The sequence below is a fragment of the Aethalodelphis obliquidens genome, unplaced genomic scaffold, assembly GCF_003676395.1.
Source record: "Aethalodelphis obliquidens isolate GAN/ISIS:26980383/991018 unplaced genomic scaffold, ASM367639v1 scaffold12, whole genome shotgun sequence".
NCBI lineage: Eukaryota > Metazoa > Chordata > Mammalia > Artiodactyla > Delphinidae > Aethalodelphis > Aethalodelphis obliquidens.
This window is the reverse complement of record NW_020837956.1, coordinates 28,610,333-28,623,630: the sequence shown is the minus strand read 5'-3', so window position 1 is coordinate 28,623,630 and position 13,298 is coordinate 28,610,333. Positions and strand designations below refer to the sequence as shown.

Here is a 13,298-nt window from a genome sequence, read left to right as displayed (position 1 = left end):
CTGCGACCACCACACCACAAGCACCTAAGAGAGAGCCCCCAAACGGGCCGCCGCGGGGAAGCAACCCTCCCCGGGCACCGCCCGCGACCCCCCCCCCCCCCCCCCCCCCCCCCCCCCGGTACACACACACAACCCCACCTCAGCTGTTCCCACCCTGCCCCTAGGAGACAGACTTCACTGCTCTGGGGGATTCCAGGACAGGGCCAGGGTGCAGGACGCCATCCACACTTGGCTTAAAGACCCTTTGCAGTAGCATTTCCCAGGGCACTGCACGTCAGGGCTTTCACAAGGGAAACCCGAGGTCAAGGTCATGGAGCCCTTCTCCCTTGGAGCACCCCAGGGGTCAGGCTTGGTTGAAGGAGGGGGGATCCTGGCAGCCAGCTCCAGCCCCGATGCCCAAGCCAGGCCAGAGCTGCCACCAGCACCCCCGTACCCACCCCTCCGGAGAGCTGGCGCCTGCCTCACTGCCCGCGTGCCGAGGCTCGTCTTAGAACAGGCCCAGCTGAGGGCTGGGTGTGAGGCCAGGAGCTGGAAGACCAGTTCCTCTGCTTTTCCCCACCTGCCAGAACCTGGGCCGGGCAGGGTAGGATTCCACTTGGGCGTTGAGCAAGGCCGCCTGGCCCGGCCCAGCCAGCCTCTGTGCCCAGCACTGTCCTGGGAGCCAGACAAGCGCTGGCCAGGGTAGAGTGACCAGACCTGGTACTGGAAAACCTGGGCTCTATTTCCAACTTACTGGATGACCTTGAAGAGACCTTGCCTCAGGCTGCCCTTCTGCACGACAGGGGCTTGGCCAAGAGGTCGCAAGGGGGGTCCGAGTCCCGAGTCTGTGGATGGCGACTCAAGGCCCACCCTGGAAGGGCAGCCAGCCACCAACATGGCACTCAGCAGGGGGAGGACCCTCAATGGCAAGTGGGGGGAGGGGTACCTGATCACAGGGACTCAGGGTCACCGCTCTCCGCTTCCCAAGGGCATGAAGGCCTAGGCAGGATGCTGGAGATGTCCCACATCAAAGTGCCTCTGGAGATGGCAACTGTCAACCCACGGGGACAGAATGAGCAGCCAAAGCCCCCAGAGCCTCGCCCCCACCCCAGCCCTGGCTGTCCCAACGAGACAGCTAAGGCCAGAAGCTCAGGCAGGATCCCCGAGTCGGACCCCACGAGGGCCCCCGGAGCTGCTCTCTAGCTGATTAATCCCCAAACTCCGCCTGGCTTGGGGGCCTGACACGTCTGGCATATGGGCTTCTAGAGACATCCTCCCCCGATCTGGCTAAATAAAGTGTCTTCAAGTTTCAAGGAGGCAGAAACTTGCAGCTTTTGACACACCTGCAGCCGCTGGTCAGGGCGCCAGCTGTGTGTATGTGGAGGGAGGGAGAGAACTTTATCCTCCAAATCTCCCCAGCAGTGTCCGTGCAGTTACAGAGTATCCCTTTTAAGATGAAAATGCCGCTGGGAGGGCTAAGGGGTGCTAGTCACTCACACTAGAGCAGAAACTAGCTCTATGGGGGACGGGTAGTTTTGGAACTGGGGCACTGGGGATGGGTAGGGGCTTTGGAAGATGGGAAAGGATTGCTAAAAGGAGGCTGAAAGATGCCAAGAGCAAATTTTTTAACCTGTGTCACAATGTGGCTGCCAGCCAACCCCAGACCCAAGAAAGAACGACAAAATTCCCTTTGCTCCTGCTTAAGCCACCAGGTGTACATGGCTTCTCCTCCCACGTCCAGAAGAATAATGGGCTAGTCTGGGAACCTGCCTCTGGGATAAAGTACGATTCAGACCAAGTAGGCACTGAGGCTGCTGGAGCCCAGGCAAAGACAAAGAAAGGTCAGAGTGTCCTTGAAGGGGTCCAGTGGCAGAGCAGAGCTGGTACTTTCCGGCCTGAGTGATGGAAGGCAGAATTTCCTGTGAAGGCCAGATCTGAATAGGCTGGATTCCCAGATTACTGGTGGGACCCCCGCCAATAAGAAGCAAAGCAGCCTGGGCCCCTTCACTGTCAGGCTGCCCTCCTCCAGTGGCTTCCTGATGGCTAGAAGGTTCGCACAGCTTCAAATGCCCGGCACTGAGTTCCCAGGCCCTGGCAGCCTCTGCACACAGTAGGTGCTAAGGCAGTTAAAAGGAGGACCGTGGATGCAGCCCCAGTCTTATGAACTCAGAGAAACCCCAGAAAGGGGAAGAAGCCCTAACACCTGCCCAGGACTCAGGACAGTCATGGGGCGGAAGGAAAAACCCAAGGACCTGACCTGGGCTTGGGGGGGGGGGGGGTCACTTGAACAACAGAAATCTCGGAATTAGGTCTTGGGGGGAAAATAGTAATCACGGCTAATACGTCTTGAGTACTGCGTGCCCGGTACTAGTCTAGGCACTTTACCTGAATGAATTCATTTACACCTCATGATAACCTTAGATTCTAGTGCAAACCCATCTTACAGATGAGAAAATTGAGGCAAAGGGGACGAGTCATCTGTCCCAGGGCACATAGCCACTGAAGTGCTTAGAGAGGGGGTCTGGGGCCAGGCAGTCTTGCTCCAGCAGGTATGCAGTTAGCCACCCCATCACAGGGAGGACTGCGGGCTCTCTGACCCTCAGGGAGAAAACAGCCATCATTTCCACTGGAGGCGGCACAAGAGAAAGTGCAGAACGAAGGAGGACCCAGGGGTAGGGCCCTCCCCCTCCCCCCTGCAGCCTAGCCCCGCTCCCACTCCAGGGCACCCCTCAGTCTGCAGTTCTGGGCACAGACCATGGGTCCCCCACAGCCAGGGGGCCCTGCTCAGCTGGCCTGAGACCACCCCCCCAAGGTACCCCGGCATCTAGCTTCACCGGGCCTCTTGCCACTGCTTACCAGCCTAGCCCACACCTCCTCGGGGCAGGAGCCGGCCCCTGGCCAAGGCTCAGGCAGAGGCGAGCAAAGCCCGGCCTGACAGGGAAGGCTCATATTTCTGAGAAGGGGCCAAAGCCGTGTTTGTAGGTCCTGCTACATCAGCACCCTGGGGTAAGACCAGCTGGCCATTCACACTGAGTGACGACTACACAGGTCAGGTCAGACTGTGCCCCTCCCCCCAGCCACAGCCACAGGGGGCTCTCCCCAGGGGACTCCCTAAGCAGCGTCAGCCCCAAAGCTCTCCCAGACTTGCTCCTCTGAGCCCAGACAAGGAAGAGGCTCCCAATCACACCATACAGGTTATTTCACAGGATCTTTTCAAAAGCCCTCCGAAGCAGGACTTAAAAAATCCCATTATACGTGTAAAGAAACTGAAGCTTCGAGGCAGGTGCCGAAACCTGCCCAGGATGCTCCGGGGAGGAAGCGGTGGAGCCTGGTAATGATGTGGGCCGGCCAGACTCCACGCCCTGTGCTCTCCCGGCCTCCGCACAGCACCCCTCTCTGCGCCAGCCCCAGGTAGGACTAACCAAGGCAGACCGACCTGCCAGTTCTGGGTCCCACCTCGCCTGCCCAGGCCCAAGGTTTCAGGACCCCAGACGGGGCCCCAAATCCACTCCACAGGCAGGCAGACTCAGACATCCAGGCTCGGGCTGCCGCCACTACCCTGGGAGGAGAGCTGGACCAGGGAATCCACGGGACGCCCAGCCCCTAGATGAGGCTCTGGAAGGACGATCTTGTCCCACAGAGGGGTGGAAGGGAGGGGGGGTTAGGCTGGGGGCCTTCTGCTCTTCACACAGCTCACAGAACCCAGGTGGCCTCAGCCGCTCCTTCAGAGTCACCATGGAGACCTCAGGGCCGACTTCCTGGCCGGAGCCCTCCCAGGACTTTACAACAAGCAGGCCTGCCCCAGGGACACTCTGCACCTATGCTCACCCTCCGACCCCTGTCCCCTGCTCCCCAGAGCCTGTGGGGGGCAGGGAGGAGAGGCAGGGGCAGCACCCGAGGATCTCAGCTCAGCCCCAGCGGGCCCGTTCTCCCAGCCCGGCAGGCCCTGGCCAGCCTGGAGGTCGTGCTGCCCAGGCCCTCCCCCCACGGCATCCTGGAGGAGTGTGGGCACCAGGGACAGCAGTATGGCCCCCAGTGGTTTTCTCCGGGAGAAGCTGGAGTGACCTCAGCCTCTACTATAGTCTCAGAGGTTCCTGAAACACCCTGCAAGCCCAAACCTGACCACATGTCCATCCGGGACACTCCCCAGAGATGGGACTCCAAGGCCCCAGACAGTGTTGTGGGCAGCAGGGGTGTTGAGGAGCTCCTGGAAAGAAGAGCCCCTGCCACGGGACTGACACAGTCAAGTCCCCAAACAGGTCAGACGCGGCCCGGGCATGAGCCGTGACATGGGAACAGCAGTGCAAGTCCTCAGGTCCTCCTGAGGCCTCCCGGGGCCCAGCACGTGCTAGGAGCTGGGGTGGACAAGCCACCTCGGCCCTCCAGAAGTTCCCCCCCACCTCCCCACGCCCCACCCACCCTGGGCCAGGCCCCAGAACCCCGTCACCTAAGCCTGCTGGGGGCAGAAGGCACCCAACGAGGGCCAGCATGGCCACAGGAAGCGTCAGGCAGCCCAAGCGGCAAAGATTGTGAATTCAACGCCCCGTGGTGGGACAAGTCCCTGCACTGCTCCAGAGACGAAGGGAGCCCAAGAGGGGTCCCAGAGCGGGACTGGTAGTCTCCGCCACTCCGGCTGCCTCCATCGGGGGGGCCCCCTGCCCTAACACAGAAAATGCCCTGCCTTACGGCCTGAGTTCCTGATGGGAGGGGCTCTGGGATGAACCCTTTCTCAGGCTGGATGACCTTTGGTTGTCACTGCCCCCCTGGCCTGTCTGCGCAGACCGACCCTGCTGTCTGGTCCCAGTAATGGCCACCCTCTCTTACACGCGGCCCCGGACCAGGCGTGGACCCTTCCCCACCTGCTCAGGGCTGTGCGCACGGCAGGCAGCCAGGCTCTGGGCTTTAGATCTGGTCAAGCCAGGTAGGCTTCCCAACCCCCACGCTTGCGGCAGAACTCTCCTGAGGCAGCAGGAGCAGAGGCAGGCCCCACCCAGAAGCCACCAGCCCTGTGACACAGCCACGAGACGTCACCAACATCCAAAGGTGTGACCTCGCCTCTGCCTCTCAGCTGCACTCCCATTTCACACGTGGACTCACTGAGCCCAAGAGAGGCCCGTGCCCAGAGTCACTCAGCGGTAAAAAGGGTCGGGCTGGCAGCCAGGCCCCCGAGCCCTAGTCTTGCCTCACACACAGTGGGCTCAGGGACAAGCTGGTTGGATGAGTCTCAGGGGAGGATCTGTGGGCCTGGCACCATGATTCAGCCGATGAGTGGAGCGATAAGCGCGCCTGCCTGCCCCACTGCCACAACCTGCCCGCCGCGGCTTCCGTTCCTGCGGATGAGCGGACCTGGGGCAGGTGGCCAGGAGGCCTGGGCGTGTGCAGAGAACATCACCCGGCCCTCACCCCCAGCCTGACCTTGCCCAGGGGCCTCCCTACACCTCTGGTTCCCATACTGAGCCCTAAGCCCACCTCTTCCAAGAGCAGCCTGCCGTGACTCCCATCCCACAGACGAGCCCTCAGGCAGGCAGTGCCCCCTCGAGTCCCCAGAGGAATAATGTTGGAGGGTTCTGAGCCCCCGCTAGGTCCCCCCAGTGCCACCTTCACCCTCCCCAGGACAAGGTCTCTTTGCAACCACATGGCTGTTGGAGCTGAAGCAGGTAAGGGGGGCCCCTTGAGTGCACAGGGGAACTGAGACGCAGAGGGGCGCGGACCTGCCCAAGTCACACCACGGAGGATTAAACTGAGACTAGGTGGGACACGGGTCCTGGCCACCCTCGTCTGTAGGAATAACTTCCGCAGACTCTTCTAAAGCCCGGGATAGAGGAAGAGCTGCAGTTAAAAAGGGAGGGAGGGAGGAAGACAGCTTCCTGGTTTCTGAGGAGGAAGTGGCAGACAGGTGGTGACCAGGTTTCCCAAAATCTCAGACTGCAGCCTAACCTGCGGGGAAGCCCAGTGGGGAAATCGACGGGCCAAGCAAAGCCCAGTCACAGCTGCAACCCCTGCAGCGTGCGCACGCACACACGGCCTCCCGTGGGGTTGCAACCCTCACGTGAGTCACTGGGCAGAGGAGTTTCTTCCCAGGGCTGAAGGCCAGAGGAAGAGCAGCCTCTCATATAATTAGGCAGCACCACAGAGCCATAAATGCAGGAGAGAGACCCTCAAACCTTCCCCCTCCTGATCCGACGGCCCCGAGCCCCACGACTGCCCAGTGCCTCCACAGCCTTGAGGCCCTGCCAGAACCGCTGGCTCCCCAAACCCACAACGGCATGACAGGCAGCAGGACCCTTTCCAGAAAAAGCTTAGACCACTCTGGCCCGTGCCACCCCTCCTCTGCACAGCTCCCCCGCAGGGTACCAAGCCCCAGGGAGCTGACCAGGTGCCCCTGCCTTGGACCTGGAAATGCAGGGGACTTTCTAGTGCTGACTCCCCACCCAATGTCAGCATCCCAAGGACAGGCAGAGGTGGTAACACCACACAGATAAAGCTAGCCCTTCTGGGGGGCAGTGGAGGGGGCTCCCCACATCCACCTGGAGCTGGAAGTTGCATAGTTGCTGAAGTGACCCCGAGCGCAGGGTCGTGCCTCCGTGGGTGAGGGGATGCCCACACGCCTGCCCTCTCTCCGCACCGCCAGGGCACTCATGGCCGTTCAGAGGGAGGTTCCAGGATACACACCCAACCTCTGCCGGAACAGCTGAGAGGGAAATGACACCGCACTGAATCTGTTCCAGGGTGCAGGATCCTGGCACCAAAAGCCCTCTTTCCACAGACTCCGTTAATCCCCTTCCCTCTCTCTAGATACACTTACGCAGGCCCTCAAGGGGCGGCTTTCAACCCAAGACTCCAAAATTCGTTGTTGAAAAGGAGGAAATCAGGAAATTGTTTGTTCTGTAGAAATCCCAGGGTTCCAGCACTTAATGACAATTCCTCATGGGGCTGCTCTTGAAGCAGCGGCGGAACCTGGCATTGAAGGGGCCGGGAGGTGAGCCCAGCACAGGGGCCACGAGTCCTGGGTTCTGGTCGCCCCACTGGGGCCACGGTGCCCGGCTTCGAGGCTTAAAAAAAGATCTACTAATTCCACAAATGTCTCCCCAGTGTCCATGATGAAAGTCAGTGCAGGCTGGTTGTTGCCCTGGGAACAAGCACAAGGGCAAACCTTGCTGGTTTCAGCCAGTCTCCTATGCTGGGTTTGTGGGGGAGACTTGCCAGTCCTTCAATTTCTTCACGCCACACACATATGCACACATGTACGTACAAATCCTGGTTCTCCCACGTCGGCCCCTCGTAGGGGTTCACCTCTGCAGGCCTCATCCACAAAATGGGTACAATGACATACATGGTAAAGGTTTGGGGTAAATATGAAATAGGGATGCAGGAAAAGCATCGAGCACCCAACAGCAGGCACTCAGTTAAAGGTGATCCTAATTCTATTAACAGCTAACTTTCCTCTGGCGTTTTCATTACCAAACACTTTCACACCTTCATTATGAAATGAATACGCAAATGAGAGAATCAGGACGAGGAGAACAGGTATGATGTTCTCTTTACACAGGACATCAAGACTTGGCTGTGAAGTGACTCGCCTGAGACTACGTGGTACATTAGTGGCGGAGCAGAGACCCAATACCGGGGGCTCTACCTCACCCAAAGCTGTTTCTGGCCAGCCAAACAGTATCGGTGCACTGCCACCCGAATAAAACACAGTGTGAAAAATAGAGACAGGGCCCAAGCTAAGAAAGAGGGCCCTTCGCAGCGGTTGAGAATCCGTCTGCCAATGCAGGGGACACAGGTTCGAGCCCGGGTCCGGGAAGATCCCACATGCCATGGAGCAACTAAGCCCGTGTGCCACAACTACTGAGCCTGCTCTCTAAAGCCCACGAGCCACAACTACTGAGCCCACATGCCACAACTACTGAAGCCTGCGTGCCTAGAGCCCGTGTTCCGCAACAAGAGGAGCCACTGCAATGAGAAGCCCGCGCACCGCAATGAAGAGTAGCTACCGCTCGCCACAACTAGAGAAAGCCCACGCGCAGCAACAAAGACCCAACGCAGCCAAAAATAACGAAATTAAATTAATTAAAAAAAAAAAAAGGAATGAGGGCCCTTGCCAACCAGGATTTAGACGGAGTTAGCCTTTCTGGGTCCAGGCTACCCATGACTGACAAGTCATTTACACCTTCAGCCAGGTGGAAGAACTTGGAACATGGGGTCATCGTCAGGTGCTTACTCCAAAGGTCACCGACATCTGTTCCCCTAGGGAGCCCATAAGCACCTCCCTTGACAGCCTCTGTTATTCTAGGTACTATCAGGACACCACAGAGGTCATTGCTCACAGGTGAGACCCTTACTCAGTGCTGAAAACTCTTGTCTTAGAAATAATTCTAACAAATCTGACTAGCTTCTTAGTACTGCTGGAGAAAAGTGCCAGTTAGAACTGAACTGAAAAGCCGCTTGCTATACTCAGGCCCACAAATGTCACTTTTGGCTGCTATCAGACAGGGATGGAAGAGGAAAAAACGCAAACCAGAATCCCAAGTGCACCAACAGAAGGGCACCAGGCCAGGGGCAAAGTGCTCTTCAGAGCTCAATAAACCCGGGAGACAAACGCCATAACCTAACATGGTGACAGCTATGAGGACCCTGGCATCCAGAGATTTAACTATGCTTAGTAGTCTTTCGTTAATAAAGGAAGGGAAATAAATATTTCAGAGTCCCGCCCAAAGTAAGAATATTTTTGAGGGTAATAAGGATTCTTAGCTTTCTGAAAAAACCTGGATACCAAGGATATCTCATTCTCAAGAGACTTCAGAATCCAAAATTCTGCGGCAATAAAAAAGATTCCTCTATAAACTACTCCAAAATTCAAGCTTTTCATTAATTCTTTCCAGGCTCCTCTCCCTCCCTTTCTTATTTCTCTCCCCACGAATCTGGGTTAATGAGGTTTTATTGGAACCCACTATGAGCCACAGGTAGAGACTTAAACCAGCCCCACCCTCCCTGTGGAGCTCAAGCCAGGAGTGACATCACCTCCAGAAGGCTCCGAGCCCAGGCAGAGGAAGTTAATGCCTCCCCCAGCCCCACCCACTCCGCCAGGCCGTCGGGAAATGTCTCTACTAGCCCCCATAATTAAGGCAAAAAGGGATTTTCTGCCTTTCAAGAAAGAGAAGAGAGCAAGAGAGGAAACAGCAAATAACTTTCCAGAACAAGCAATTTTTCTTGCACGGCAGAAACAAAAGACCATGGGAATCTCACACACACAACCACGCGGAAACCTTTTTAGACAAACCTGTTCTCGTCTCTTGGGAGTGGTTTTGAGCAACCTCCTGCCCTAGCAGCCTTCCCTTGTCCAAAGTCAGGCGCCCAGGATCATACCCTACCTCACTGATCCCCAGGGGATTCTGACCTGCTTCCCACTGGGGCCAAAGTGAACCCTGGGAGAAGCCAGATTTCTGCAACCAGTGGACACCTCCTATTTCAGCAAATCCCACTGCCTTATTTCTTTTAGTAAGAGAGTAGAAGAGGGCTCTGGGAAGGTACTTTGTGCCCCCACTTTGAACCAAATATGGACAGCCACTATAAAAGGGAGAGGACAGGGCTGGGAAAGAGAAAACAAACTAAACTTAATAAACAAACAAACAAAAACATAAGTTCTGAGCCAGTGTCTGACCCCAAAGCTTAGTGCTTTCAGGCTCAGCTCAAACACCCCCTCCAGGAAGCCCTCCTACCACCACAGCTCTAATGAGCCTCCCTCCCTTCCTCGTTTCCCCCTTGAAACTCAACTGCCCTGCCTTTCCATAATGTATCACATTTTCTAGGGTAGAAAAAAAAATGCAGCATCTGCTTCTTCCCAGCACACAGAAAAAGTCTGGGAAACGCGGCCCACAGAGAATTTCTAATCCCATCTGCCTCCCCGTGTTAAAAGGTGCTCTGGGATCCCCGCTCAGGAATGCCAGCCTCACCTAAGGCAAGCAAAGGAACCACCACCAGCACTCCTGATTCTGGCTGGAAATAGGCGGAGTGCTGCTAAGGCCCCATCTTGTGCCTGGAGAGAGTGGGGCAGCCAGGAAAGGCCAGGTGGGCCAGGGAGGTAAGCCAAACACCTTCACCCTCTTCTCCAGAGTATTAACTATTGGTTCAAGGTGCAGTCTGAATGCCACAGAAGCCATACTCTTCAAGAGTGAAGGGGAAGCCAGATGCCAACTTCTTGGACCTAAAAGCCAGGCGTGCTGTGGAGACCCAGCTCAGAAATCCTGTCCTTCCCCATGGCTCCCCCAGATAGGGCACCCCACATGAACACTCCAACTCATCAGCAATTCAAGTGGCATTAGGGACCCCTTCCTGGATTCCAAAATGTTTCCAAGCATTAACAGTCACCTGGGAAGCAAAGAGGGCACTTCACAGATCAGCCTGAAAAGCACCTCACCTGAGCCAGACCCTGCAAAACACCGCAAGGCTCTCAATAATTGGGAGGGACCCGCTTTCAGAGGGTTGGCGTTGCTGAGGGACTTGTCCAGATAATACATTATAAGTGGAGGACCGGAGTACCCACGCCCGGCAGCCGCTCCTTCCCCTCCCACGTGCCTCCTTTTGCCAGAGCTAGGGAAGTCGAGCCGTCCAGATGTGCTGGCCAGAGACTGCCACTTCCGGCACGGGAAGAGCCCCTCGGTCCGCACCTCCCTTCTTCATCCCGGGGGATGGCCGACCCGGCCCGCGGGGAGGACCCCGGGACTCCAGCAATGGGTGTGGGGACTGGGGGGGGATGGACATGACCACCCGGCGGCCAGGGCTGACACCTGGCGGCAGCCCAGGTCCCAGCCCATATTAGGGACGGCGCTGCGGGGCGGTTCCCAGGAAAGGGTTACAGGGGCCGAGAACAAAGCGCCCCCTTTGGGGAAGGCGGGCCAGCGGACTGCGGCTGAGGCGGGAGATCACTTTCTGGGGACCCTCGGGATGCTCTTTGTCGGCCAGGTCGCTCTTCAGAGGGGACTCACCCCTCGCCAAGGTGGATGCTGGAGTCCTACCCAAAGGCCTCCCCCCCAGCCTCGGGCTCCACATTTGTCCCCCTTTTCCTCCAGCTCCACTGGGCGGGCCAAGGGACCCGCCTTCCCTCGGCGCGGCTCCAGCACAAAGCCAGGCCGGGGGAGGGGAAGAGCCATTCGCGGGTCCACTCTCGGGGAAGCTGCCCGCGCGCGGCGGCGGTGCCCAGCGCCGGCTCGCGTCCCTCCCCGGGCAGCACAACTTCAGCAGCCCAGAAGTTGGGTTCTTGCGGGTCTCTAGCATTCCGGGGCCAACTTCCCGGAACCTCCTTCTACCAGCTCGGCCCGGCTCGTCTCGGGCAGCCAACGGACAGCCGAGGACCCCGCCTCCGCCCGCCCGCCCGCCCCAGTCCCCCTCGCAGCCCTGGCTGGGGCTCCTTAGCGAACACGCCCGCCTGCTCCAGCGCCGACACCGCTGCGCCCAAACTTGCCTCCGCCCGAGGGGCCAGGAGCCGAGGCTCGGCGAGTCTGGTTTGAATTAGGGTCCGCGGACGGGGCGTAGTTGCCGCGATCACCGCATCCTCCCGGGTCACAGGCGGGGGAGTCGGCGCCGCGGCGCCCGGGGTGACCGGGTGGGAGCCGGCGACCCCAGGCGCCGCCGCAGGCTGGCGGGCTCCTTCGCCTGTGGAACCGTTTTACCTAATTGAGCGCGGAGCCCCGGCGCAGGTTCCGCTCCGCTGGGCGCCGCGGGCCCCGGGTCTCCGCCCCGAGCGGCGGAACCCGTGCGGCGCCCCCCGACGGCGGAGGTAATTGGGGCGGGAGCCTTGATTTCGGGGCTTCGGGTACCGGGGCCCGCCGGGCTAGCGCGGGAAGAAGGGAAGTCCCCGCTTCCCCTCCCCCTCCACGTGCAGCCGCCGACATCGGCGGCTCTGCCAACCCCGGCTTCCCGCCGCCTCCCAGCCCGGCCCCGGGCCACACTCACCGGGAGGGCCGGCTGCAGGCGCAGCGCCAGCGCGCAGAGCCAGAGCCAGAGCGCCGGGCGCCTCATGCTGCCCGGACCGGCGGCTGGAGCGCGGCGAGCTGCGCAGGTCAGGGCTGCGCTGCGCTGCCCAGACTGCACGGGGCTCCGGGTCGGCTCCGCGGGTTGCGCTGCGCGCAGCTCCCTCGAGCGATGTCCAGCGCGCGGCTGGCTGTCCTAGGCGAGGGCTGCGGGGTCCGCCGGCTGCAATCCGCTTTCTACGGCTGGATTCCTCCCCACTCAGCTCGGCTCCCGCCTGCACCTCTCCCGCCGAGCTCCGCCTTATAATAAAGCCGCAGGCCCTTAGCCGTTGCAAAAACTAGGCCCCCACCCCCAGCTCTCCAGGTCCTGGGGCCAGCCCCAGTCCCCACCCCCTAAGACCACGCCCCCTGAGTGGCCCGGCCCCTCAGGATTGCCCCGCCCCCGGCCTGCGGTGCGTGGGCAGAGCCTCGCCTACCTCCCGAGCCACCTTCCCAGGTGGCTGTGGTTCCGGCGTTGCAGCTCAGCTGCTCCTAGGTTCCCGGGTGGTGGGGTCGAGCGCACTCCTTTGCGCCCCGGCCCAGGGTATTGAGGCTCTGCCTGGGAGAGTGGCGGGAGGGGCGGCAGTTGGTTGTCGACTGTGGGCGACGGTCTGCAGCGCCCTCTGGGAGTGGACACCGAGCGCCCTCCAGGTGCGTGGGACTCCCAGATCCGGGCAGGAACACTTCGAGGCTGTGCGGGGCCCCGAGGTGATGGGGCCTTAAACGGATGGACCCTTCCCTGGCTGCGGATGGGGCTGTCAGCGCCCCCCCTCCCTCCCCCCAGCACAGGTTCCCACATGCGCTCGCCTTCTGCCAGTATTGGGAACGCGGGGCCTTACTTTAAACAGCTGGACACGCTCAGGAGGGGCTGTTAAAAAATTTAAGAATCTCCGGTCACCTCCGCCTGCCGAGGCGAGATGGGGAATTAAGAAAGGACTTTTCGGTGTCTCTGTAGAAAACAGTGCCCTCTCTCCTCATCCTCCGAGCTAAAAGGAAAAATAAACGGCTTTGTGTCCAGGTGATCTCCGGCCTGCAGGTCTGAGAAGCACCACTGAGGTTTCTGCTCCTTCATGATTCCCTCAGAGGCCCCAGACCTGAGTCTTTCCATCACCAATCTGGAACCTCGGTGCAAAAAGACTATGGAAGATCTGCGGGTGTACTGCAAAAGGCCCCGAAAGAAAAGGGGGGGGAGACTTCCCTGGAGGTCCAGTGGTTAAGACTCCATGCTTCCGCTGCTGGGAAAGAAAAGGGGAAGAACCGGCGGAGCCCTGCCGGCAATCTGGTAGGCGGGAGAGATGGTGCCAAACG

General features: G+C 59.5%; 1 protein-coding gene across 1 annotated transcript in view; it reads right to left on the bottom strand.

Moving 5' to 3' along the window:
- SDC1 (syndecan 1) overlaps positions 1 to 12,263 on the bottom strand; it is a 24,242-nt gene extending 11,979 nt beyond the window's left edge. Inside the window, exon 1 of the mRNA XM_027113764.1 lies at positions 11,935 to 12,263. Within this exon, the coding sequence (XP_026969565.1) occupies positions 11,935 to 12,000 (66 nt within the window). The 5' untranslated portion in view covers positions 12,001 to 12,263. The remainder of the gene's footprint in view (positions 1 to 11,934) is intronic.
- Between the last annotated feature and the right edge of the window lie 1,035 nt (positions 12,264 to 13,298).